The following is a 26,336-nucleotide window of genomic DNA, read 5'->3' as shown; positions in this document are numbered from 1 at the left end:
CCATCCAGTGTCAGCATGAGTCATGCCAGCTCCTTGACCACATGTGTCACTGTGACGGTCACCGTGATGAGGACTCACTTCCGCCTACAGGTCTGAGATGCCTCGCTCCCCAACGTCCTCAAGCCCAGGTGTGTGAATGAGAGTGGAACCCGTGCCTCATGTCCAGCCGTGCCCAACCCCACCCTCTCTGTGGAGGAGACACAAGGAATCTGCCTCCCACCTCGTGGATGAGGCTCCCCACACTTCCCATGCTGGTCCCATGTTCCTAACCCTCAGCTGAGTCCTCCTCCTTGTTGATCAGCTCCCCGCAAGGCTTCTAAGTGCCTTCATCCATGTTCCCATCCTTGCTCTGGGAGTCTGAATGCCTGTGGTGGGTGGGGCTTGGCCCCACATCGACCCTGATGCCCTGCTTGGCATGATAATTGAGGGCTCTGGCTCGCCCAGAGCCAAAGCCCCAGGACTCACAGGTTCTCAGACTGAAGTACATTTCAGCAGGGGGGCGTGCACAGGAGAGGTGTGCAGTAGGGGTGTGCAGAGGGACCAAACGTGGTGGCTTCACCAGTCCCTTGAAGACTGCCTCACAGGTCTGCCATCTTCTTGGCAACCAGACCTGTTTCCTCTGTGGTTGTGCTCCCTGGGGACACAATGAGGCCTGTAATGGGATGGAGGCATTTCCAGGTGGCAAGGGGATGCTGTGGCCAGCCCATGGGGCTGTTTTGGGCCCGGGAGAAGAGGAATTCTAGAAAAAAATTCAAGGGGAAGAGATAGCGGGCGTGACAGCATGCTGACCTGCATTTAGCGGAGCTCAACTCATTTCCAAGGAGGAGCCAGGAACAAAATCCAGGGATATTCATTTCCTGTTTTTATTGTTGGTTACTTAATGACCTTCTTTTGAAGCGCTCCTGCAGAGAGAGCAGTTGTCGTGGCAACGGGAGTGACGTGCAGGGATAGGTGCACAAAGCACGTCTCTGTCACGTCCAGCGATGCATGCGGCCTCTGCTCAGATGTGGGTTCATGTGAGGAATTAAACATTAACTGGAGGCCCTGGAGGCAGCGTGCATGTGAGGAGGGAAGCCATTTGGCAGACGGCTTTGGAGAAGGCGCAGGACGCTGAGCCCCAGGGAGTGTCCCAGGTCAGGGGTGCTTTCCCCCAAAGAGCTCCTGTCTTGTTCCAGGAACAGCCACAGGACACAGGCGTTGTCTGTCATCCCAGGAGTTCCAGAAAGGAGGTTCTGCACATGGAATTGTAGAGAAAAACTTGAGTGCTGTTTCAAGTTAAAAGAGAGGTTTATTAAGGGTTTAAAACAATTGGAATTGGGGAACTACATAGCCCATTGAAAATGGAACCAGGCGGCTTCGTTATACAAGTATTCTTTTAGGGTAAAAAGAGGAGCCAAACCATAGGGAGGGCAATCACAGGAAGATCAATGAACATTATAATAATCACACTCTGATTGGTTACCGCTTATCAATAGTATAGTTGGTGATTACGGATCATTTCACAGGATGCTTACATCATGGTCACAGGATGCTTACATCATGGTCACAGGATGCTTACATCATGGTCACAGGATGCTTACATCATGGTCACAGGATGCTTACATCATGGTCACAGGATGCTTACATGTATTTTTTTCGTCTAGTTTGCAAAAATATCTTGTTGGCAACAGCACCCAGACAGCACTCTTCCTGAGGGATGCAGATGGTCACTTGGTTAAGACCCCTTGGGGGGTATGGTTTCACATCTTGGTTTTTACCACCAAGGAAAAACATGATTTTTATTTAAAAAAAAAAATAGCTGTTAGTCTAGAAACTCAGACTGAAATTACACAGCACGGTCAGCGTATTACGCCTCTGTTTCACTGACTGCGCCGAAAGTTGTTTTTTCCCAAGACACTTCCCTCCTTTTGATCAAAGATCTCATAGAGCATCTGTTGATCACTGATGAATCGAGTAGTCTCTCTCACATGGCCATGCTTGCTACCATTGTTTACTCCAGTGGCTGCTTGAATTATTAAGCATTTAAGACCTCAGATGCCACACTGCAATTGTGACCGAGCACCACTGTTTTCTGTTTTCCTTGACATAGTGGAGTTCTCCTCTTCAGGCCGGGCTGGCCTCATGTTGCTTACAGAGGAGTAATTCGTCTTCTGCCAAGTTTTCCCTAGCTTCAGGACATGCTTTAGAGGGAGACACCCTGGTGGGCCTCAAAAGAGGGAGGGAAAGAGGTGACAGTGTTAGGTAAAATGGATCAGAGGCACAAAGGGCTGACTTATTCTTTCAGTCCCTCACTGACCTGGATGGTTTCTATATATGCTGTTTTTTTTTTCATGGGCACCGTATTAGTTCTTGAGGTTAAAACATGGGCGATTAATTTTATGTAACATTTAATAGTGTCTATTATGATGAAAATGATGATTAAAATCATAATTCTAGTGAACAAATTTTCTCTAAAAGTGGTTTCATAAAAAGAGGTCTGGGTTCACAAGGAAAAAACCCAAATGTCAAAATGGGATTTAAGCTAGAATGCAATTTGATAATGGTGAAAAGGAATGTTTGATAATAAAAAGGAAGCCCTAAGAATTTTAATGGCTCATATATGAAATATTCAATTCTTCTAGAAATTTTAAGCAATAGTTATAACTGTCATCATGGAAAATAAAATAAATAAGGTAGTTGATCTGCTAATTAACAATAAGTAAATGCACTAGGCAGCATTAACTTCTATCATTTACATGGGAAAAATTTTATATCAAAACACGGAATAACTTGAAGTTCATGGAGAAAAGCAATTAAAAAAATATAGCAAACAAAACAAATAGAAGAGCAGAGAAATCAATACAAGTAAACTTCGTCTATGAGCTCAATTTAAATATTTTTTTAGTTTACTTAGTTCCATGAAGCTAATTTTGGTTCCATGTTATTCTACATAAGAGTTCTGAAAATTGTGATTCAGTCTAGTCTCAGTGTTTTTCATGAGTCCAAGACAGCCCAATTTTCTGTTGCGATATTTTGGTCAAAGGTTTTCAGTAAGTCATCAAAGTAAAGACTTATCTGCAGACAGCAAAACTTAATATGACCATGATTAACTTATAGTAATAATAATTCTTAAGAATGCAAGATTTGATGCAAATTACAAAAGTAAGGTAAGGCAAAAGTCAATTAAAAAATATCTGTAAACATAATGATTAACCTTATTTTCAAGAAAGCTTCAGACATAACACACAATAATCTTGCGATATGATACCATATAGTCAGAATATACTAAAATACACCAAGATTATCAAGTCTCTAAATATCTGAATAGTAGTAAAAAAAATCTTCATGGATAAATGATGTGAATTCTCAAGTCAAACCATGGCCTTGATGATGCCATTTGCTGTTTTTGTGGATGAGGTCTTGAAGGTTCTTGAAGATGTTAAAACCTTCTCTTAGAGCTGAAAAGGCACATAAAAAAAAAGATCTTCGTGTGCTTAGAGAAATGCAAATAACTTTTTAGCAAGTGACATCAAAAGGACAAGAAGAATTCAGTGTTACAGAATTTGGATAGAAGAGATTTGTTGAGGTCAGTAATAGTCTTCAGGAATGTACCTCAGCAGCTAGAATGGCTCTCAAAAATTTTCATTCTTTCTTTTTGCTGAAAAAGCGGAAGTTAAGGTCTCTGGTGGCTTCTGACCAGAAAAGAAAAATTGTGTATACTTTAAAAAGTAGAGGCTAAAAGAAACTTCAGGTTTCAACTGTGAAAAATTCAGCCATTACCTCTGAGAACTCAGACTTCAGATTTTAAAATTTTCCTATATATTCAATTCAGCTTAAGTTACTTAAAAGACTTCCTTATGAGAAAAAAACAAAACAAAACAAAAAGAAACAAACAACTACTAGTCACGGCTTTCGAGTCAAGACATACAAAAAGTTAAACATGAAATGAGACAATTACATAAATTTGTGATTCCATAAGGCTAGTTCAAATAACATACAAGACAACATATAAGGCATTCTTTTTGAACTTTATTGTGCTGACTAGAGGTCTAGTCTTTTATTTTATTTTTTTTTATTGAACTTTAGATGAAGGTTTACAGGAACAACCTAGTTTCTCATCAAATAGTACACTCACAGTTGTATGACATTGGTTAACAACACCACGGCACATCAACCTTCTCCCTTCTCAACCCTTGATTCCCTATTATCAGCTTTCCTGTTCCCTCCTGCCTTCCAGTCCCTGCCCCAAGGCTGGTGCGCCCCTTTAGTCTTGTTTTGTTCTGTGAGTCTGTTCAATCTTTGGCTGAGGGTGAACTTCAGGAGTGGCCTCATTACTGAGCTGAAAGGGTGTCCAGGGGCCATACTCTCAGGGTTTCTCCAGTCTCTGTCAGGCCAGCAAGTCGGTCTTTCTTTTTGGGTTAGAATTTTTTTCTACATTTTTCTCCAGCTCTGTCCAGGTCCCTCTATTCTGATCCCTGTCAGAGCAGTCAGTGGTGGTAGCTGGGCACCATCTAGTTATACTGGACTCAGTCTGGTGGATTCCATGGTAGATGTGGTCCGTTAGTCCTTTGGACTAATCTTTACCTTGTGTCTTTAGTTTTCTTCATTCTTCTTTGCTCCCGAACGGGTGAGACCAGTGGAGTATCCTAGATGACCGCTCCCAGGCTTTTAGGACCCCAGACACTACTCACCAAAGTAGAATGTAGAACATTTTCTTTATAAACTCTGTTATGCCAATTGAGCTAGATGTTCCCTGAGACCATGGTCCCCACAGCCCTCAGCCCAGCAATTTGGTCCCTCAGGGAGTTTGTGTATGCCTATAGAGCTACCATGGCCTTGCCTTGTACAGGTTGTGCTGGCTTCCCCAGTGTTGTGTACTGTCTTACCCTTCACCAAAGTTGCTGCTTATCTTTTGTCTATTAAGTGTTTTTCCATCCCCATCCCTCCTCTCCCTCGTAACTGTCAAATATTGTTTCTTTTTGTATGAAAAACTTTTCATGAGCTTTTACAGCAGTGGCCTCACACAATATTTGTCCTTTTGTGATTGACTTATTTCACTCAGCATAATGTCTTCCAGATGCATCCATGTTATGAGATGCTTCACAGATTCATCTAATGTTTTCTTTGTTCCTCTTACTCTCCTGTGCTGAATTCCTTTTGTTTATGAATTTCTTTTGTTTTTGTGGATTTTGTTTTTATTGAGACTTCATGTTTTTCTTCTTTATTTTGATGAGTAGGTTTGTTAACTTTTTTTGTGGTTACCTTGAAACTTACCCTTATCTTCCTAGGTTTGAACCAGTATATTATTACTCAGTATTGCCTTGCCTTCCTCTCCATTAAAAAGTTCTATGCCTATACCATTTATTCCCTCTTGTATTGTTCTGATGTTGTTGTCATTGACGGATTAACCTCTCTGGTTCCCTGTTGCAAGTGTTTTGGTTTTGGAGTTTACTTCCTAGGTTGGTATCTGACTGGTACAATTTTGTGTCCTAGATTCAGGCTATGGTCTGATGTTGTTTGTTCTCAGACTGAAGGACTCCCTTTAATAATTCTTGTAAGTTTGGCTTGCTTTTCACATATTCCCTTAATTTCTGTTTATCTGGAAATGTCCTAATTTCACCATCATATTTGAATGAAAGTTTTGCAAGATATATTATTCTTGGTTGGCAATTTATATATGTCATCCCATTGCCTTCTTGCCTGCATGGTTTCTGCCAAATAATCAGAGCTTAGTCTTATTGTTTCTCCTCTGTATGTGACTTTTTGTTTTTCTCAAGCTGTTTGCAGGATTTTTCCTTTGTCTTTGGTTTTAGCGAGTATGATTATGATATGCCTTGGTGTTTTTCTTTTGGGTTCTATCCTATATGAGCTTCTTGGATGGTCAGCTTTTCATCATTCATGATATTAAGGAATTTTTCTGTCAGCAATTTTTCAATGATCCTCTCTTTGTTTTCTGTATTCTCTCTCTGTTCTGGAACTCTGATCACTTGCAAATTTTTGCTTTGGATTGTATCCCACATAATTCTCAGGGTTTCTTCATTTTTCTTCCTTCTTTTTTTCTGATTTTCCCTTAAACAGAGTCATATCCAAGCATTTGTCTCCAATTTTGCTGATTCTGTCTTCCATCATTTCAATCTGCTCCTCAGCCCTTCTATGACACTATTTCTGAAATCTTGTTTATCTTTTGGATTTCTAATTGTTGTTTTTGTATGATTTCTAGTTGTGAATTTATTTTGGCATTTAGTTCCTGTATTACTTTCCTGAATTGTTCCATTTTTTTGTCTGTGTTTTCCATGAATCTGTCTGCCTTTTCCAAAAATTTGTCTGTTTTTTCCTCATTTTTTGTCTGCTTTTTGCTTCAACTCTTGGATTGCTCTGAATGTTAGAGATTTGAATTCCCTGTCAGATAGTTCTAGTGCCTTTTCTTCTACTGGAAAGTCATCTGGTGTTTTATTTTGGATGTCTACTGGACCCATCCTGTCTTTTTTTTTTTATTTATTTAAATATGTTTTGATATTGTCTGCTGTCTTTGGGACATTCAGTAGTTATTTTCTTTGTTTCTTGATTGTAGATTTGTTTGTTTCATCCTGCTTTTTTGTTTTATTTGGTTAAACCTGAGCAGGCGGGCTGTGTGTTTTTTGTTGTTTGCTTGTCTATAGTCACGAAGCTTTTTATCTCCTTGTCCAATGGGCAGGGCCAGTCATTCAGCTATGGTGCAGCAGGGCAGGGCTAGCTGAAGGGGAGGGGCTGGGATGAGTTGTTTGTGGCATGTACTAGGGCCAACAGGGTGGGCCAGGAGTCAGTGCTTGGCAGGTTCCAATAGGCTGTGCCTGTGCTCCTTGGGGGTGTGATGTTCAGTGTACAGTGCAGGTAGGCAGGAAAGAGGGGGAGGCTGTGATGTTTGGAGCTGATAGGTGAATGTGAAAGAGAATAGGGTGGAGAGAAAAACAGGAGCCAAAAACAAACAAGCAAAGAAAGAAAGAGAAAACAAAAAAAAAGTGCTAAAGCAGCTTGCCATTGGAGTGGAGAGATGAGAAACCAAGAAATGGAGAAAAGCAAAAAGGGAAAAAGAAAGAAAAAATAACTACATAAAAATCTGGGGGAAAAAAAAAGTCCCCAGGAGTCCCAGAGTCCCACCAGTGGGGCTGCTAAGACTGGGGAAGTGGTTCCCAGGCTGTGCAGTATAGCCTGGCTCAAGGGGGTATAGATGTCACACAGCACCAGGTATTCAAGAGACAGGAAAGGAAGATAAGTGTGGAGAGATGAGAACTGAGAAATGAAGACAGACAGAAAGGGAAAAAGAGAGAGAAAAGAAAAAAAAAAAGAAGAAGAAAAAACCAGATGCCCCCAGGGATCCCATCTACATGGGTGCACAGAAAGGGGGAGTGGCTCATAAGCCCTGCAATGCAGCCTGGCTAGAAGGGGCCTTCCAAGTTGCAAAAAGGAGAAAACAAACAAACAAAACAGAACAGAACAAAGCAAAACAAGGAAAAAAAAGCCCCAGAGATCCCCACCATCAAGGTGTTGCAGGCCAGGGAAGTGGTTCCCTAGTTGAGCATGGCTTCACAGCCTTTCAAGAAGAAGCAAAGATGGCATGTGGAGCCATGTGTTCCAGAGAAAGGAGGGGGAGGTGGTAAGAGGGATAGAAGAAACCAAAAGAGATGGAAAGAACCAACACCAGCTCAGGGGCCCAGCCAGTGTGGGCAGGGTGAATCCAAGCAGCCTGAGGCCAAAGCAGTTGCCTCCCTGCCAAGAGTCTGTGGCTGGCTGGAAGCAGAGGAGGCTGCCGGGGGGGGGGGGGCGGGGGTGGTAGTGGTTAGGAAAGCATATATCGCTCTGGGTGCTCTGTCTCCTGCTGGGAACTTCGTGAAGCTGCTTTCCCGTACTCCTTGTCCACTGATCTCCAACGTGATTGGGGTGAATCCAAGCAGCATGAATGCTACACTTCTCAGTTGGCCACGCCACTGCAGCCAGCCAGGAAGCTTGGAAGTAAAGCAGTGGGGAGTGAATGGGGGATGGGAAAGCCTGTACTGGTGGTTACCGGGTGCTCTGTCTCCTGCTGGGAGTTCTGTGAAGCTGCTTTCCCGTGCTCCCTGTCTGTCGATCCCCAACTGGAGTCCAAGATGGCAGATTCATGCTGTGTTAGCTGATGTGGCCCTCTACATGTATCTCTCCTCACTTTCCATCCTCTGTCAGTTTCGTATTCCATTCAATGCTTGGCTGAGTTTTCTATCTCTTTGTTTGGCACTTTAGGTTCCAGGGATGACGTTTGTCTCCATTTTACTTAGTTTTTCAGGTCTTTGTTGTGGAGGGAAGTTGTGGGGCTTCTATCTATGGCGCCATGTTGGCAGGAAGTTCTAGTCTCTTATTATAAATAGTCAGTGTTTCAGGAAACAAATGGGAAACCAAAAGGATGCACCACAGTTTAAAAGAAAACTTAGGTTTCTCTTAGACAATTTTATGCCAGTGAATAGCAGTGTTGGTCTAAAAATTAAATTATAGTGAGTAACCATTCAAACTGATTTTAGATATCAAGTCACTGCACAGAAAACTCTAAATTCCCTTTAATGAGTGCATACCAGTGGCTAATGGCACTCTGTATCCTCACTAAGACTGCAAACACACATGTGAAAACCACTCCAGAGCCTTCACCAAAGACACACCTGAAGAAATTTTAATGGGCGTTTAGAGAAAAACACAGTGAGTTCACACAGCCTGAATCAAGCTGCAACTTGCCAGATAACAAAATTGTCAAAATGCTCTCAAGTGAGCCAAAAGTAAAGAGATAAAAGACCGTTAACAAACCTCAAAGGACTTCAAACACAAAGAGGGTGGAGGTCCTTGGTCCAAGTTACCTGAAGACAACTCCCAAGAGTTAGAAAAGTGGATTGAGCATACGAAGTGCCAACGTTCCACAGTCCCTTCCTAGGTTGCTTAGCAGGCAAATTGCCTTTGGATCCCACTTCTGATACCAAAATATTGTAGAGAAAAACTTGAATAATGTTTCATATTAAAACAGAGAGCTTTGTTAAGGGTTTAAAACAATCGTAATTGGGGAACTACATAGCTCATTGAAAATGGAGCCAGGTAGTCCCAGGGCAGTTTCTTCATGCAAGTATTCTTACAGGGTAAAAAGAGGAACCAAACTGTAGGGAGAGCAGTTACAGGAAAATCAATGAATATTGTCATAGCAACACTCTGACTGGTTACTGATTATCAATAGTATAGTTAGTGATTACGGATAGTTTCACAGGATGCTAAGATCATGGTCACAAGATGCTTACATGTATTTTTTTGTCTAGTTTGCAAAAATATCTTCTTGGCAACAACACCCAGGCAGCACTCTTCCTGAGTATGTGTATTCTGAGGGGTGCAGATGATTACTTGGTTAAGACCTCTTGGGGGACATGGTTTCACATCTTGGTTTTTACAGACTAACAGCTATGTTTTTTAAAATAAAAAACGTATTTTTTATTTTAAAAAACAAAAAACATAGCTGTTAGTCTAGAAATTCAGACTAAAATTAGATAGCATGGTCAGCATATTATGCCTCTGACTCACTGACTGGACTGAAAGTTTTCTTTTCCTGAGACAGGGTGCAGAGAGGCCCAGGTTCTCTTGTGTGTACCCCCGAGCTGGCACTGCAGCTGTCAGCTCTCTTTCCCTGATCCTGTGTTTTTTACACCCTCAGAAAATGAGTTCCGGGGTGAGCTGCTGAGCCAGAGGTGGACCCACAGTGACAAGACGAGCAGCTGCAGGACCTCAGAGAGCCTCTTGGGCAGACGACACAAGGTGAGACGCTGTAGGGCAGAAGGGCTGTGGCAGGAACCTTCCCAGTCCCCCCACTCCCTTGGCTGTCTGTGCAGGTCTTTCCAGGTCCCAGGCATGGAACACAGAGGTGGCCTTTGGTCTCATCCTCCTCAGAGTCCAGATTTGGTGGGGATGAGGGGGGAATAGGCCCATCAATAATCTGATCACTTTAAAATTAGAGGAAGAAAAATGATGTTGGAGAGACTAAAACGAGACAGAGAGTCTTGCCTCCCATCCAGTTCCCCACTTGCAGGTGTGACCACACCTGGGCTCCATCATGCACCTTGCCTGCCCCCAGTCTGCACACCTGCTCTCCTTGGGGCTGTCTGAGCCCCGCCAGGGTCCAACATGGTTTGTTGGCATGAACTCCGGAGGCTGTGATGATTTTACTCTGATCTCCCCACTTGGAGGCGGGTAGTGGACACCTTCCACAGACGTGTCTGGCGCCCTCTGATGGAGGTGATCCAGGCCCCTGCCTCCATGGACATTCTCAAGCCCTACCATGTCCCGTGCATGCATAACCTCTGATCCTAGAACTTCCCACTGCCTGTCTGGCAGGCCAGGTCCTGGGGTCAAGGCTGGCCACAAGCTTGGAGGGTGGTCCTGCCAGGGGTCAGATTCTGACCTCCCTCACCTGACATGCTGACGTGTTCTCACTCAAGGATTACAGCCACAGCCCAGAAACAGCCACTGGGGTTGCACCCAGGCTGTAGATAGAAAGGAACTTGAGTGTTGACACGTGAACTTCTTTGAGGGGCTTGCCCCCTGAGCCCCAACAATGTTCTTTTCGCTCTGGTGGCAATGTACTCATTTAACCGGGCCACTGCATCTTCCTTGTTAAGCACTTCCCCTCACACTTTTCCCCAGTGGATGACTACAGGCAAAAGGAAACATCAGTACCATTGAGACTGTCCTTACTTAAGAATTTGGTATTTTTGTTAAACATGGATTTTTGCATTAAATTTCGTTTTTAAAAATATTTATGTTAGTCACTAGTGCAGCTATAACAGAAATACCACAAGCGGATGGCTTTAACAAAGAGATTTATTTTCTCACAGTCTAGGAGGCTAGAAGTCCAAATTCAGGGTGTCAGCTCCAGGGAAAGCTTTCCTTTCTCTGCTGGCTCTGGAGGAAGGTCCTTGTCATCAATCTTCCCCTGGACTAGGAGCTTCTCCACACAGGAACCCTCAGTCCAAAGATGTGCACTGCTCCTGGCACTGCTTTCTTGGTGATATAAGGTTCCCAGCTCTTTGCTTGCTTCCCTTTCCTTTTATCTCTTGTAAGATAAAAGGTTGTGCAGACTCAGGAATGTGACCTTAGTAAGGGTGTTACAATCCCACCCTAATCCTCTTTAATATAAAATTATAATCACAAAATGGAGGACAACCACACAATACTAGAAATCATGGCTTAACCAAGTTGACACATATTTTGGGGGGATACAATTCAACCCATGACATTTATGTTAAAATATTATTTGTCTTGATTATTGAGTTTTTGGTTCCCCTTAAATTTTTTTGCCTCACCCACCTCACCCTACCCCAGCACCGAGGATTCAAATGGAGCCTTCCTGGCATGAAGCCACTAAATCACAGAATTACCTGATTTGACACCAGGGGCTCTTGGTGCAGTGTTATCTACAATTGTCTGGGAGCCGTGTAAGGGATGGGTAAGAGATTGAGATCATCTCCTTGCCCAGGCAAGATGAGGTCAGGGGGGTTGGGACAACTTGTGACTGTTCAAAACTCAACTTCTGTGAAGATTCAGGCTCCCATGCCCAGGCACTGCACCACAAACACAAGGAGCCCATGCCTGGGCAGGACTGACTGTTTCATAATTGTTCCATTTGAGAGTCCTTGTCCTCGAGTTGGGCCTGAAAATAGGGAACAAACTACTGTTATGAGCAGAGAATCTAAGATGAAGAGGGGCCCAGGGGAGGACTTGTGTGTGAAAGTTGAATTCCAGCAGGACCTGCTGGGCGGGGGCAGGTCACAGCTTTCACTGAGAAGGCTGAGGAGGTAAAGGGGTGGGAGGGGGACAGGGAGAGGTGTCACAGTGCTCAGGGATGAGCCTTTGTCGCTCAGCCACATCTAGGGGGGAAAGGGTGAACGTAGCAGTTGCACAGTGAGCAGGGAGAGGAGACTTGAGCGGGAGGTGGTCACGGCTGCGGCGGGGGGGTGGGGTGGGTGGGGTGGGTGGGGTGGGTGGGGTGGGTGGGGTTTGTGGGGAGAACCCTCCCGTTTCAGCACCAGGCACTCGGACAGCGCCACAGTGGCAGCAGCTGTCAGAGAAGAGTTAGGGGGCATGTCTTCAGAAGCCCTGGGCTTGTGCCTTTGTTTCTGTTAAGGAGAAAAGGAGTGGGGATTGATGGTGCCTCCTGAAGCCCTTTCTTGACCTTGAAGAATGAAATATTCCAGCAAAATTACATAATGGTCAATGAATTACGGTACAAGTATGGCTTCATGGAGAAGGCTGGTGATTTGATGGGGCTCAGCTAGGCCACCTCCTGTGGCCCAAACGGCACACTAGTAGGACACTGGGCGGACCCTCCTGTTGACAGTGCAGCCTTTCTGCTGCCTGTCTCGAAACCACTGTAAACCCCGGGTGGGCAGAAGCCTGTTTATGCTGGGATTTTGACAGATGGAACAGACGTGACTGCTTCATTAGGGTGCCTGTTAAACATCTGTGGTTTTTAATCTGGGGTTGGAGGGAGCCACGTCCCATGCTTAGAGGTGGGAGAAGAGACTTTCTAAGACATGTGCTGAATGTACCTCATGGGGGGTCTTTTACAGCCCTGGGAGGAGCAAATAGCAACTGCTGGCTTATTCTGCTGGAGTGGGCTGCACAATGGTTGGATGCCAGGAGAATTCCAGACACATGGCAGGATGCAACCCAAGGGGAGGGGGCAGAAACTGTTACTGCAAGGGGTGGGGGCTTTGATGGCTTTTGGGGAGAGCAGGGTAGTGGACATGTGGCTTAGCCTTGGAGACTCAGAGAATGGAAGGCAGGCTGTTCACTGGGGTCCCCAGATGGGAAACTTGCACGTCTTTGAAGCAGAGGGCTGCTTGAACAGAGCATCGCTGTAGTGGGAAATGTGGGTCCCAAGCAGATACTACCTTCTTTGAGATTCCACAGGTGTTACCCTTGTGCACAGGTGAGAGGGCAAAACAAACCGAAGCTGTTGCTCTGCTCACCCCCTCCCCAACAAGGGGAGTCTGAGTGCAATGCTGGCGTGTGAGATGCTGGCTGACCTGAGCAGGGTGGGAAGGCCTCAACCATGTGTCCCTGCTGTGTCTCTCTACTCTGTCTCCCCAGTCCCATCCTTCTGAGGTCCCCAGGGATTGCCATAGGTGCATTCTAGCTTTCCCAGTTTTGCTGGCTGCCAGAATACATTTCAAATAAAACAAGACCCTAGGCTGCCTCCTTCTGCAGCTCAGGCTCTGGGGAGACATTCTCCCTGCATCTGACCACTCCTCACCACCTTCCTGGTCTGGGGTTCCAGAGACTTTCTAACTACCCCCATCTGCCCATCTGTCTGTCCTTCAGTAACATGTATGAGCACCAGCTGTTTTCTTGGCACTGGACCCAGCAGTGAGCACACCAGTAGCACTTTGCCCTCGGGGCTTACTTCTGCAGGAGAGAAGACTAGAAACTTGAAAACGCAGACAATGAGGTTACTACAGGTCAAGATGAAGACCATGACAGAAATCAGCAGGACACAGTGCGAGGGGGGGTGGCTGGAGAGAGGGAGCCCTCACCACCCGCCATACACCAAGGTGACCCCACCAACCCTGGACCCCCTCAGCCTCTGCTCCTCTGGAGCTTGATGCTCTTTGGGCCATCCTCTTCCTCCAGGAAGCTGCTTCATATCTGTCTCCTCCTCCCTGAGATCCTTGACTTGAAGTCTGTCTTAGTTACCTAGTACTGCTATAACAGAAATACCACGAATGGATGGGTTTAACAAACAGAAGTTTATTCTTTCACAGTCTAGTAGGTTAGAAGTCTGAATTCAGGGCACCAGGGGAAGGTTTTCTATTTCTGTCAGCTTTGGAGGAAGGTCCTTGTCATCAGTTTTTCCTCGGTCTAGGAGTTTCTCTGTGCAGGGGTCCTGGGTCCAAAGGACGTGCTCTGCTCCTGGCATTACTTTCTTGGTGGTATAAGGTCCTTCTGTCTCTCTGCTTGATTCTCTCTTTTATACCTCAAAAAAGATTGACTCAAGATACAACCTAATCTTGCAGATTGAGTCCTACCTCATTAACATAACTGCTTCTAATCCTGGCTTATTAACCACAACAGACAGGAAAATAGCATCAGATGACAAAATGCTGGTTAATCACAGAATACTGGGAATCATGGCCCAGGCAAGTTGATACATATTTTTGGGGGACACAATTCAATTCATTACAGAGTCCATACAGCCCACATAGCATTTACACATTCTCTTGTGATGTGCCTTGTTTTCTGCACCTCTTCATCAGGCTTTCATCTTCAAGTAACAGAATCCAAATAAAATTGGTTTAAACAATAAGGAATGTTTATCACCTTCTCTTCCAGGGTAGGCTACTTCGGTAGTTTAGTGATGTACCAACACCTTCCCACACTGTGTGCCCCATGGTCACAGTGTGGATGCTGCAGCTCCAGGCATCACATGCAGACTCTGAAACATCTTGCAGTGGGAAACCGTGCCTTTCCTGTGGCCTCTCTATGATAAGCCAGTAAACCTTCCCCAGACAGCCCTGCAGACACCCTTATATCTCATCGTCAGGTCAGGGACTAGCCCTCAGTTTTGTACAGGAGGGTGGACTTTTTTTGAAAAGGAGAAAAAAGAGGAGATGAGTAGTTGTTGGTGGCTACCAGGAAGTGTGGCTGGCATTGAGTTGTGCCCACCATTCTCAGGGGGCAGGACCTGGTCTCTTGAGTGTCAGTCATTGTGCTTGGGGCCCACCTGCCACCTCTGTTCTGTTACTCACAAGAGCGCTTACAACCCATACTGCCCTCAAGTGTGGACTCCCATCTCCAGACCCTGCCCACACTGCTCACTTGAGCACTGACATCCATTTGTAGTGGCTACTGGACAGCTCCCTGATGTCCCACTGGCAACCCACCTGTCTAAGTTTGCTCCTCCTCTCCCTCAGGCTCCCTTCTCCTCGAGGCTGACCATCAAGTCGGAGGCTAGGCCAGCCCTGCCTTCCCTCCCTCACACATCCAGCCAGTCTTCAGGGTGGTTGCCTGCTACCTCGGTCCCCACTGCTTGCACCAGGAGGTGGCCTTGGCTCCTTATCAGTGCTATCTTTCCAAAGACAAATCTGATATGCCCCTTCACCCCTGTGGAAAACCCTGCTGGGCTCCTTCATCTGCAGGATGAGCCCCCACTCTCACCTTGCCCACCATGTCCTGAGCTGCCCCACACCTCTTCAGCTTTGTCTCTCCCACACCTACCCAAACTCTGGGCTCTGGTTGTACCCAGTCATTCATGGACCCCTGAATCAGTCATGTTCCTCCTCCAGGCCTTTGTGAGAGCTTGTCTCTCTATCTGTGGCATTTCTGCCCCACTTGCACCTGAGCAACCCCATGCCTTCCCTTAGGTCTCCTTCCCTGGGACACCTCCTCCAGGAAGCTTCCATGCTGTCCTGCACTTGGTCAGAAGCTTCTTCTGTGCATCCCCGTCACCTATACCAGCCTCCTTCTTACCACCCCATGGAGCCCATTCCCATCCTCTACTCTCCCTGCTGATGATGTCTCTCCAGCACAGAGCACTGGCCTCTCCTGGTGCTGGTGCAGAGCTGTGGGGGTGCCAAGCATTGTGGGGTCAGCAGCAGCTTGGGCTGAGCCTCTGAGCCTCTCCTATTGGTACCAGCACCAGGCCACATCTACAGGAGAACCCTGAGCTTGTCTCCCCCTACAGTGGACTGTCGAGGGCTTTAGAATCACCTGGAGACCCTGGAGAATTGCAAGTCCCCAGAGCCCACTCAGTCCATTTGGGAGGGGCCTGAGCACCTGCATTTTAACAAGTGATTCTAACACAGGTGCTCAGGGTTGCCTTTGGGAAGTATCGATGCTCCAACTCTCATCCCACAAAGGGATGTTGAATCCAGGGAGGGAAGGGACTATGGCCCAGGACACACCACCAACCCTGGGAAGTCTGGGCGGGTCCCACTCATGAGCAGATGGACCCTCCAGGGTGTTGAGGGAGGGATGGGCCAGGGTTGGGAGTTGGAGTCTTCAGCTGACTCCAAGTTGATGAGCCCTCATGGATGTCCCACATCTCAGTGCCTCCTTAGACATCCAGTGCACCCCTCAAGAGGGTGCACCCCTCAAAAATAACAGGTCCAAAGCACCTCCTATACCTCCTGTGCCCTCAAACCTGCCCCACCTCTTTCTTAGCGGGCCTCAGTGTTGTTAAGCCCTCCTCCCTCCCTGTCAGCCCATCCTCTCTCCTACTGTGCTCTCACCGAGGTCGCAGACAGTGCCTCCTCACTGCCTGCCTGGCAACAGGGTGTGCTGAGCTTCCTCTGCTCAGCCCCAGCCCCTCCATCTTGTCAGCTCTGAGCCCACCCCATGCACCGCTCTTTGTCAGCAGCCTGCTGTTCTCACAGAAGCTGGCCCAGGGCCTTTGCAAATCCAAATCCCTCTCTTGCAGCTCCTCCCAGAGATGCACCTGAGTGGACCACTCATGTAGTCAATAGCTCCCACTGGTCTCTCCACCCTCCCCTTACTGTCCAGACCTCGTCCTGAGCCCCCTGGGCACCTTACTTTGATGGGGACCCTGGCCAGGAAGGGGCGGGCAGGATACTGAAGGATTGAAGAGCAGTTGAAGAAAGCGGGGACCTGGGCGGGGTCTACAAACAGTGGCAGAGGTAGCTTGTGGGGCACCAGTGACCTTGGAGGTCAGGGTCCTCAATCATGGGGACAGCCCTGCACCAGCTGTGACGCTCCAGGCTGCTTCCGAGTCAGCAGAGGAGCATCGTCCTGGGGCGCTGGCCTTTGGGCAGTGCCTTTGGGGTGACGGTTACACTTGGGAAGGCTGGGCCGTGATGCTGTCACTATTCTAACTTGAGCATGCATGTAGCTTTACGAGAGCCAAGGCTACCAGGGCTCTTCCTCGGCCTTCACCAGGCTCTGGTATCCTGCTGGCTCCCTAAGAGGGCTGGCTTCCCTGGGTAGGTGCTCCCTGGTGGTCTCAGGCCTGGTCTGCACAGTTATGAGTGGCGTTTGTGCTCTACGCATGGGTTGGTGCGAGGATCTCTCGTTTCCCTCTGGAAGCAGCAGTCTCTCTGCAGATGACCCAGCATCAGTTATGGCCTTTGCTCTGGGCCCAGCTGCGGGTGGGTATTGGCTGCGTTGGTGCTCCAAGCGGAGATGAGAGCAAGGTCCGAGGGCCCATTACCTGGGCTTTTGCACTGATTGTCCCCTGAGCAGCCCTTGGCCATTATGCAGGAGGGCAGGGTCAGGCGGGGTGGAGAGAGGTAGTTCTCAAGGCCCTTGGAGGAACCAAAGAGAAAAGAGAGCAGGGTTACCTTGCAGGGTCCTCATGCCCTGGGCCAGTGGCAGCCTCACCTCCGCTGCAAAGGGAGATTGGTACAGAGCTGCCAGGCATGGAGGATGCCCTGTGCGAACATCAACCCCGGCATTACTGGAGGCTGGGAGAGTCATGTCCCCTAAAGATAGGCACGAGAGGCTTTGCCCTTCTCCAACTACTCCTCTTACTGGCCTTCTGGGCTCCGAGTATGTAAAGGTCAACGTAAGGAAGCTCAGTCCTGCCAGGGTGCTATGCAGCAAATCTGAAAGTGGCTGGTCCTTGCAGCCAGTTCTTGTAAAAACTGTGAGCATTTAAAAAGAGCTATGTGATTAATCTTGTCTTCACTGAAAAAAAAAACCACAAAACACAACAAAGCAAAAATGCCCTCTTGAGTGAGACCACTTTTATTTATTTATTTTAGGTGGGAACTCTATGGATATTAATTGTTCTTTTCCAGTTTCTGTAAGCATGTTGTTATTAGTTGCAGTCCAGTGGGCTCCAACTCATGGTGGCCTTATGTGTAACAGAATGAAACACAATGGATCTTAAGTTGATACAATCACTCATTTCAAAGTGAATGAAACACTGCCTGATCCTGCACCATACTCAAAATTTTTGCTATGTTTGAATCCATTGTTGCAGCCACTGTGTCAATCCATCTCCTTGAGGGTCTTCCTCCTTTTCACAAACCCTCTACTTTAGCAAGCATGATGTGAGACCACTTAAAAAATTTTTTTTTTATTGTGCTTTAACTGAAAGTTTACAAATCAAATCAGTCTCTCATACAAAAATTTATATACACCTTGCTATATACTCCTAGTTGCTCTGCCCCTAATGAGACAGCACACTCCTTCTCTCCACCCTCTGTTTTTGTGTCCATTCAGCCAGCTTCTGACTCCCTCTGCCTTCGCATCTCCTCTCCAGACAGGAGCTGCCCACATAGTCTCATGAGTCTACATGATCCTAGAAGCTCACTCCTCACGATTACCATTCTCTATTCTATAGTCCAGGCAATCCCTGTCTGAAGAGTTGGCTTTGGGAATGGTTCCTGTCTTGGGCTAACAGAAGATTTGGGGACTATGACCTCCGTGGTCCTTCTAGTCTCAGTCAGACCATTAAGTCTGGTCTTTTTATGAGAATTTGAGGTCTGCATCCCACTGCTCTCCTGCTCCATCCATGTTCCCTGTCAGGGCAGTCATCGGTTGTAGCCAGGCACCATCTAGTTCTTCTAGTCTCAGGCTGATATAGTCTCCGGTTTATGTGGCCCTTTCTGTCTCTTGGGCTCATAATTACCTTGTGTCTTTGGTGTTCTTCATTGTTCTTTGTTCCAGGTGGGCTGAGACCAATTGATGCATCTTAGATGGCAACTTGCTAGCATTTAAGACCCCAGACACCACTCTCCAAAGTGGGATGCAGTCTGTTTTCTTAATAGATTTTATTATGCCAATTGACCTAGGTGTTCCCTGAAACCATGGTCCCCAAACCCTTGCCCCTGCTACTCTGGCCTTTGAAGCATTCAGTTTATTCGGGAAACTTCTTTGTTTTTGGTTTAGTCCAGTTGTGCTGACCTCCCCTGTATTGTGTGTTGTCTTTCCCTTCACCTAAAATAGTTCTTGTCTACTATCTAATTAGTGAATACCCTTCTCCCTCCCTCCCTCCCTCCCCACTCTCATAACCATCAAAGAACGTTTTCTTCTCTGTTTAAACTATTTCTTGAGTTCTTATAAAAGTGTTCTCATACAATATTTGTCCTTTTGCAACTGACTAATTTCACTCAGCATAATGCCTTCCAGATTCCTCCATGTTATGAAATGTTTCACAGATTCATCATTATTCTTTATTGATGCATAGTATTCCATTGTGTGAATATATCATAATTTATTTATCCTTTCATGTTGGCACCTTGGTTGCTTCCATCTTTTTGCTATTGTAAATAGTGCTGCAATGAACATGGGTGTGCATATATCTGTTTGTGTAAAGGCTTTTATTTCTCTAGGATATATTCCAAGGAGTGGGATTGCTGTATCGTGTGGCAGTTCTATTTCTAGCTTTTTAAGGAAATGCCAAATCGATTTCCAAAGTGTGTAAGTGTTCCTGTCTCTCCACAACCTCTCCAACATTTATTATTTTGTGCTTTTTTGGATTAATGCCAGCCTTGTTGGAGTGAGATGGAATCTCATTGTAGTTTTGATTGGCATTTCTCTACTGACTAATGATCGCGAGCATTTCCTCATGTATCTGTTAGCTACCTGAATGTCTTCTTTAGTGAAGTGCCTGTTCATATCCTTTGCCCATTTTTTAATTGGGTTATTTGTCTTTTTGTGGTTGAGTTTTTGCAGTATCATGTAGATTTTAGAGATCAGACGCTGATCGGAAATGTCATAGCGAAAAACTTTTTCCCAGTCTGTAGGTAATCTTTTTACTTTTTTTGTGAAATCTTTGGATGAGCATAGGTGTTCGATTTTTAGGAGCACCCAGTTATCTAGTTTCTCTTCTGATATTTGTGCTTTGTTAGTAATGTTCTGTATACTTGTTTATGCCATGTATTAGGGCTCCTAGCGTTGTCCCTATTTTTTCTTCCATGACCTTTATTGTTTTATATTTTATATTTAGATCTTTGATCCATTTCGAGTTAGTTTTGTGCATGGTGTGAGGTACGGGTTTTGTTTCATTTTTTCGCAGGTGGATATCTGGTTATGCCAGCACTAGTTGTTAAAGAGACCACCTTCTCCCCATTTAACTGACTTTGGGCCTTTGTGAGACCACTTTTATATGATGCTTTAAAGCACGTTGAAGGGATGATGAGCCACAATGCCCTCTGTGAGCAGAGGCGGCAAACAGGGTGCATTTACCTCTGAGTGTTGCTCTCCTCAGACATTAACCAGAGTGAAGAGAGGGCTTAACCCTTTCGTGACCCAATTATTTTCTGCTTTGAATTTTTTGTTGATATAATATGCTTTCATTAATGGAAGTACGTGGGATCATTGAGTGTGTCTGAATTTTTGGTAGGTAATGTGTTTTTTTTGCCCCCTCCCACAAGCTTACCCCACGTGTCTGTCAGTTTGTCGTACTATGGGGACCTGAGTGTTGCTGTGATGCTGGAAGCTATGCCACTGGTATTCAGATACCAGCAGGGTCACCTATGGAGGGCAGGTTTCAGCTGAGCTTCCACACTATGACAGACTAGGAAGAAGGACCCGGCAGTCTACTTCTGAAAATAATTAACCAGTGAAAACCTTATGAATAGCAGCACAACGTTGTAGTATACAGTGCCGGAAGATGAGCTCCCCAGGTTGGAAGGCACTCAAAAGACGACTGGGGAACAGCTGCCTCCTCAAAGTAGAGTCAACCTTAATGAAGCAGGTGGTGTAAAGCTTTCGGGACCTTCATTTGCTGATGTGGCATGACTCAAAATGAGAAGAAATAGCTGCAAACATCCATTAATAGTTGGAACCTGGAATGTATGGAAGTATGAATCTAGGAAGATTGGAAATCATCAAAAATGAAATGGAATGCATAAACATTGATATCCTAGGCATTAGTGAACTGAAATGGACTGGTATAGGCCATTTTGAATCAGACAATCATATAGTCTATTAGGCTGGGAATGACAACTTGAAGAGGAGTGGTGTTGCATTCACGGTCAAAAAAAGGATTTCAAGATCTATCCTGAAGTACAATGCTGTCAGTGATGGGATAATATCCCTATGACTACAAGGAAGACCAGCTAATATGACTATTATTCAAATATACGCACCAACCACTAGGGCCAAAGATGAAGAAATAGAAGATTTTTATCAGCTGCTGCAGTCTGAAATTGATCAAACATGCAATCAGGATGCATAGATAATTACTGGTGGTTGGAATGTGAAAGTTGGAAACAAAGAAGAAGGATAGGTAGTTGGAAAATATGGCCTTGGTGATAGAAATAGTGCCAGAGATTGAATGACAGAAGTTTGCAAGACCAACAACTTCTTCATTGCAAATACCTTCTTTCACTAACGTAAGCGGTGACTATACACATGGACCTCACCAGATGGAACATGCAGGAATCAAATCGACTACATCTGTGGAAAGAGATGACGGAAAAGCTCAATATCATCAGTCAGAGCAAGGCCAGGGGCCAACTGTGGAACAGACCATCAATTGCTCATATGCAAGTTCAAGCTGAAACTGAAGAAAATCAGAGCAAGTCCACGAGAGCCAAAATATGACCTTGAGTATATCCCACCTGAATTTAGAGACCATCTGAAGAATAGATTTGATGCATTGAACGCTAATGACCGAAGACTAGACGAGTTGTGGAATGACATCAAGGACATCATGCATGAAGAAAGCAAGAGGTCATTGAAAAGACAGGAAAGAAAGAAAAGACCAAGATGGATGTCAGAGGAGACTCTGAAACTTGCTCTCGAACTTTGAGCAGCTAAAGCAAAAGGAAGAAATGATGAAGTAAAAGAACTGAACAGAAGATTTCAAAGGGCAGCTCGAGAAGCCAAAGTAAATTGTTATAATGGCATGTGCAAAGAGCTGGAGATAGAAAACCAAAAGGGAAGAACACGCTCTGTTGTTCTCAAGCTGAAAGAACTGAAGAACAAATTCAAGCCTCGAGTTGCAGTAGTGAAGGATTCTATGGGGAAAATATTAAACGACGCAGGAAACATCAAAAGAAGATGGAAGGAATACACAGAGTTATTATACCAAAGAGAATTAGTTGATGTTCAACCATTCCAGGAGGTAGCATATGATCAGAAACTGATGGTACTGAAGGAAGAAGTCCAAGCTGCACTAAAGGCATTGGTGAAAAACAAGGCTCCAGGAATTGATGGAATATCAACTGAGATGTTTCAACAAACGGATGCAGTGCTGGAGGTGCTCACTTGTCTATGCCAAGAAATATGGAAGACATCTTCCTGGCCAACTGACTGGAAGAGATCCACATTATGCCAATTCCCAAGAAAGGTGATCCAACCAAATGTGGAAATTATCAAACAATATCAGTAATATTGCACACAAGCAAAATTTTGCTGAAGATCATTCAAAAGTGGCTGCAGCACTATATTGACAGGGAACCTCCAGAAATTCAGATCAGATTCAGAAGAGGATGTGGAACCAGGGATATCATTGCTGATGTCAGATGGAACCTGGCTGAAAGCAGAGACTACCAGAAGGATATTTACCTGTGTTTTATTGACTATGCAAAGGCATTTGACTGTGTGGATCATAACAAATTATGGATAACATTGCAAAAAATGGGAATTCTAGAACACTTAATTGTGCTCATGAGGAATGTGTACAGACAAAACAAGGTAATACTAAGTGGTTTAAAGTCAGGAAAGGCATGTGTCAGGGTTGTATCCTTTCACCATACCCATTCAATGTGTATGCTGAGCAAATAATCTGATAAACTGGACTATATAAAGAAGGACGGGGCATCAGGATTGAAGGAAGACTCATTAACAACCTGCATTATGCAGATGACACAACCTGGCTTGCTGAAAGTGAAGAGGACTTGAAGGACTTACAGATGAGGATCAAAGACCACAGCCTTCAGTATGGATTACATCTCAACATGTTAAAAAAAAAAAAAGAGAAAATCCTCACAACTGGACCAATAAACAACATCATGATAAACGGAGAAAAGATTGAAGTTGTCAAGGATTTCATTTTACTTGGACCCACAATCAACACCCATGGAAGCAGCAGTCAAGAAATCCAAAGATGCATTGCACTGGGAAAATCTGCTGCAAAGGACCTCTTTAAAGTGTTGAAATGCAAAGATGTCACCTTGAAGACTAAGGTGCACCTGACCCAAGCCATGGTATTTTCAATCGCATCATATGCATGTGAAAACTGGACAACGAATAAGGAAGACCGAAGAAGAATTGACACCTTCGAATTGTGGCGTTGGTGAAGAATGTTGAATATACTGTGGACTGCCGGAAGAAAGAACAAATCTGTTTTGGAAGCAGTACAACCAGAATGCTCTTTAGAAGCAAGGATGGCGAGACTGCGTCTTACATACTTTGGACGTTGTCAGGAGGGATCAGTCCCTGGAGAAGGACATCATGCTTGGTAAAGCAGAGGGTCAGTGGAAAAGAGGAAGACCTTCAACAAGATGAATTTACGCAGTGGCTGCAACAATGGGCTTAAGCATAACAATGACTGTAAGGATGGCACAGGACTGGGACATTGTTTCGTTCTGTTGTGCATAGGGTCACTATGAGTCGGAACTGACTCAACGGAACCTAATGACAACAATGGTGTGGATTTGTTTTTTGCCCCCTCCCACAAGTTTACCCTAAGTTTTTAGTGGTACATATGAAAACCAAAACAAACTGTTGCCATCAAGTCGATTCTCATCCATAAAGACCCTATAGGACAGAGTAGAACTGCTCCATAGGGTTTCTAAGGAGTGGCTGGTGGATTCGAAGTGCTGACCCTTTTGTTAACAGCTGAGTTCTTAACCACCGCGCCACCAGGGCTCCTGTGCATATGAAGTACAGCTAATTTTTTTAAAATAATTTTTATTGAGCTTTAAGTGAATGTTTACAAATCAAGTCAGTCTGTCACATACAAGCTTGTATACACCTTACTCCATACTCCCACTTACTCTCCCCCTAATGAGTCAGCCCTCCCAGTCTCTCCTTTCTGACAATTTTGCCAGTTTCTAACCCTCTCTACCCTCCTATCTCCCCTCCAGACAGGAGATGCCAACACAGTCTCAAGTGTCCACCTGATACAAGTAGCTCACTCTTCATCAGCATCTCTCTCCTACCCATTGTTCAGTCCCTTCCATGTCTGATGAGTTGTCTTTGGGAATGGTTCCTGTCCTGGGCCAACAGAAGGTTTGGGGACCATGATCACCGGGATTCCTCTAGTCTCAGTCAGACCATTAAGTCTGGTCTTTTTATGAGAATTTGGGGTCTGCATCCCACTGATCTGCTCCCTCAGGGGTTCTCTGTTGTGCTCCCTGTCAGGGCAGTCATCGGTTGTGGCCGGGCACCATCTAGTTCTTCTGGTCTCAGGATGATGTAAGTCTCTGGTTCATGTGGCCCTTTCTGTCTCGTGGGCTCATAGTTATCGTGTGACCTTGGTGTTCTTCATTCTCCTTTCATCCAGGTGGGTTGAGACCAATTGATGCATCTTAGATGGCCGCTTATTAGCATTTAAGACCCCAGACTCCACATTTCAAAGTGGGATGCAGAATGTTTTCATAATAGAATTATTTTGCCCATTGACTTAGAAGTCCCCTTAAGCCATAGTCCCCAAACCCCCGGGCTTGCTCCTCTGACCTTTGAAGCATTCAGTTTATCCTGGAAACTTCTTTGCTTTTGGTCCAGTCCAGTTGAGCTGACCTTCCGTGTATTGAGTATTGTCCTTCCCTTCACCTAAAGTAGTTCTTATCTACTAACTAATCAGTAAATAACCCTCTCCCACCCTCCCTCCCTCCCCCCCTCGTAAGCACAAAAGTATGTGTTCTTCTCAGTTTATACTATTTCTCAAGATCTTATAATAGTGGTCTTATACAATATTTGTCCTTTTGCCTCTGACTCATTTCCCTCAGCATAATGCCTTCCAGGTTCCTCCATGTTATGTTTCACAGATTCGTCACTGTTCTTTATCGATGCGTAGTATTCCATTGTGTGAATACACCACAATTTATTTAACCATTCATCCGTTGATGGACACCTTGGTTGCTTCCAGCTTTTTGCTATTGTAAACAGAGCTGCAATAAACATGGGTGTGCATATATCTGTTCGTGTGAAGGCTCTTATTCCTCTAGGGTATATTCCGAGGAGTGGGATTTCTGGGTTGTATGGTAGTTCTATTTCTAACTTTTTAAGAAAACGCCAGATAGATTTCCAAAGTGGTTGTACCATTTTACATTCCCACCAGCAGTGTATAAGAGTTCCAATCTCTCCCCAGCCTCTCCAACATTTATTATTTTGTGTTTTTTGGATTAATACCAGCCTTGTTGGAGTGAGATGGTATCTCATCGTAGTTTTCATTTGCATTTCTCTAATGGCTAATGATCGAGAGCATTTTCTCATGTATCTGTTAGCTGCCTGAATATCTTCTTTAGTGAAGTGCGTGTTCATATCCTTTGCCCACTTCTTAATTGGGTTGTTTGTCTTTTTGTGGTTGAGTTTTAACAGAATCATATAGATTTTAGAGATCAGGCTGGTCGGAGATGTCATAGCTGAAAATTCTTTCCCAATCTGTAGGTGGTCTTTTTACTCTTTTGGTGAAGTCTTCAGATAAGCATAGGTGTTTGATTTTTAGGAGCTCCCAGTTATCTGGTTTCTCTTCGTCATTTTTGGTAATGTTTTGTATTCTGTTTATGCCTTGTATTAGGGCTCTTAACGTTGTCCCTATTTTTTCTTCCATGATCTTTATCGTTTCAGTCTTTATGTTTAGGTCTTTGATCCACTTGGAGGTAGTTTTTGTGCATGGTGTGAGGTATGGGTCCTGTTTCATTTTTTTGCAAATGAATATCCAGTTATGCCAGCACCATTTGTTAAAAAGACTATCTTTTCCCCAATTAACTGACACTGGGCCTTTGTCAAATATCAGCTGCTCATATATGGATGGATTTATATCTGGGTTCTCAGTTCTGTTCCACTGGTCTATGTGCGTGTTGTTGTACCAGTACCAGGCTGTTTGACTACTGTGGCTGTATAATAGGTTCTAAAATCAGGTAGAGTGAGGCCTCCCACTTTCTTCTTCTTTTTCAGTAATGCTTTACTTATCCGAGGCTTCTTTCCCTTCCATATGAAGTTGGTGGTTTGTTTCTCCATCACATTAAAAAATGTCATTGGAATTTGGATCGGAAGTGCATTGTATGTATAGATGGCTTTTGGTAGAATAGACATTTTTACTATGTTAAGTCTTCCTATCCATGAGCAAGGTATGTTTTTCCACTTAAGTAGGTCCTTTTTAGTTTCTTGTAGTAGTACTTTGTAGTTTTCTTTATATAGGTCTTTTACATCTTTGGTAAGATTTATTCCAAAGTATTTTATCTTCT

At 44.9% G+C, this 26,336-nt stretch overlaps 1 protein-coding gene across 1 annotated transcript in view; it reads left to right on the top strand.

The window, feature by feature from the left end:
• MYT1 (myelin transcription factor 1) overlaps window positions 1-26,336 on the top strand; it is an 84,518-nt gene that overhangs the window by 17,551 nt on the left and 40,631 nt on the right. The window contains exon 2 of the mRNA XM_049869122.1: window positions 9,671-9,771. Coding sequence (XP_049725079.1) covers window positions 9,671-9,771 — 101 coding nt within the window. The remainder of the gene's footprint in view (window positions 1-9,670; window positions 9,772-26,336) is intronic.

The sequence above is a fragment of the Elephas maximus genome, chromosome 25 (genome assembly GCF_024166365.1).
Source record: "Elephas maximus indicus isolate mEleMax1 chromosome 25, mEleMax1 primary haplotype, whole genome shotgun sequence".
NCBI lineage: Eukaryota > Metazoa > Chordata > Mammalia > Proboscidea > Elephantidae > Elephas > Elephas maximus.
This window is presented reverse-complemented; position numbering and strand designations above follow the sequence as displayed.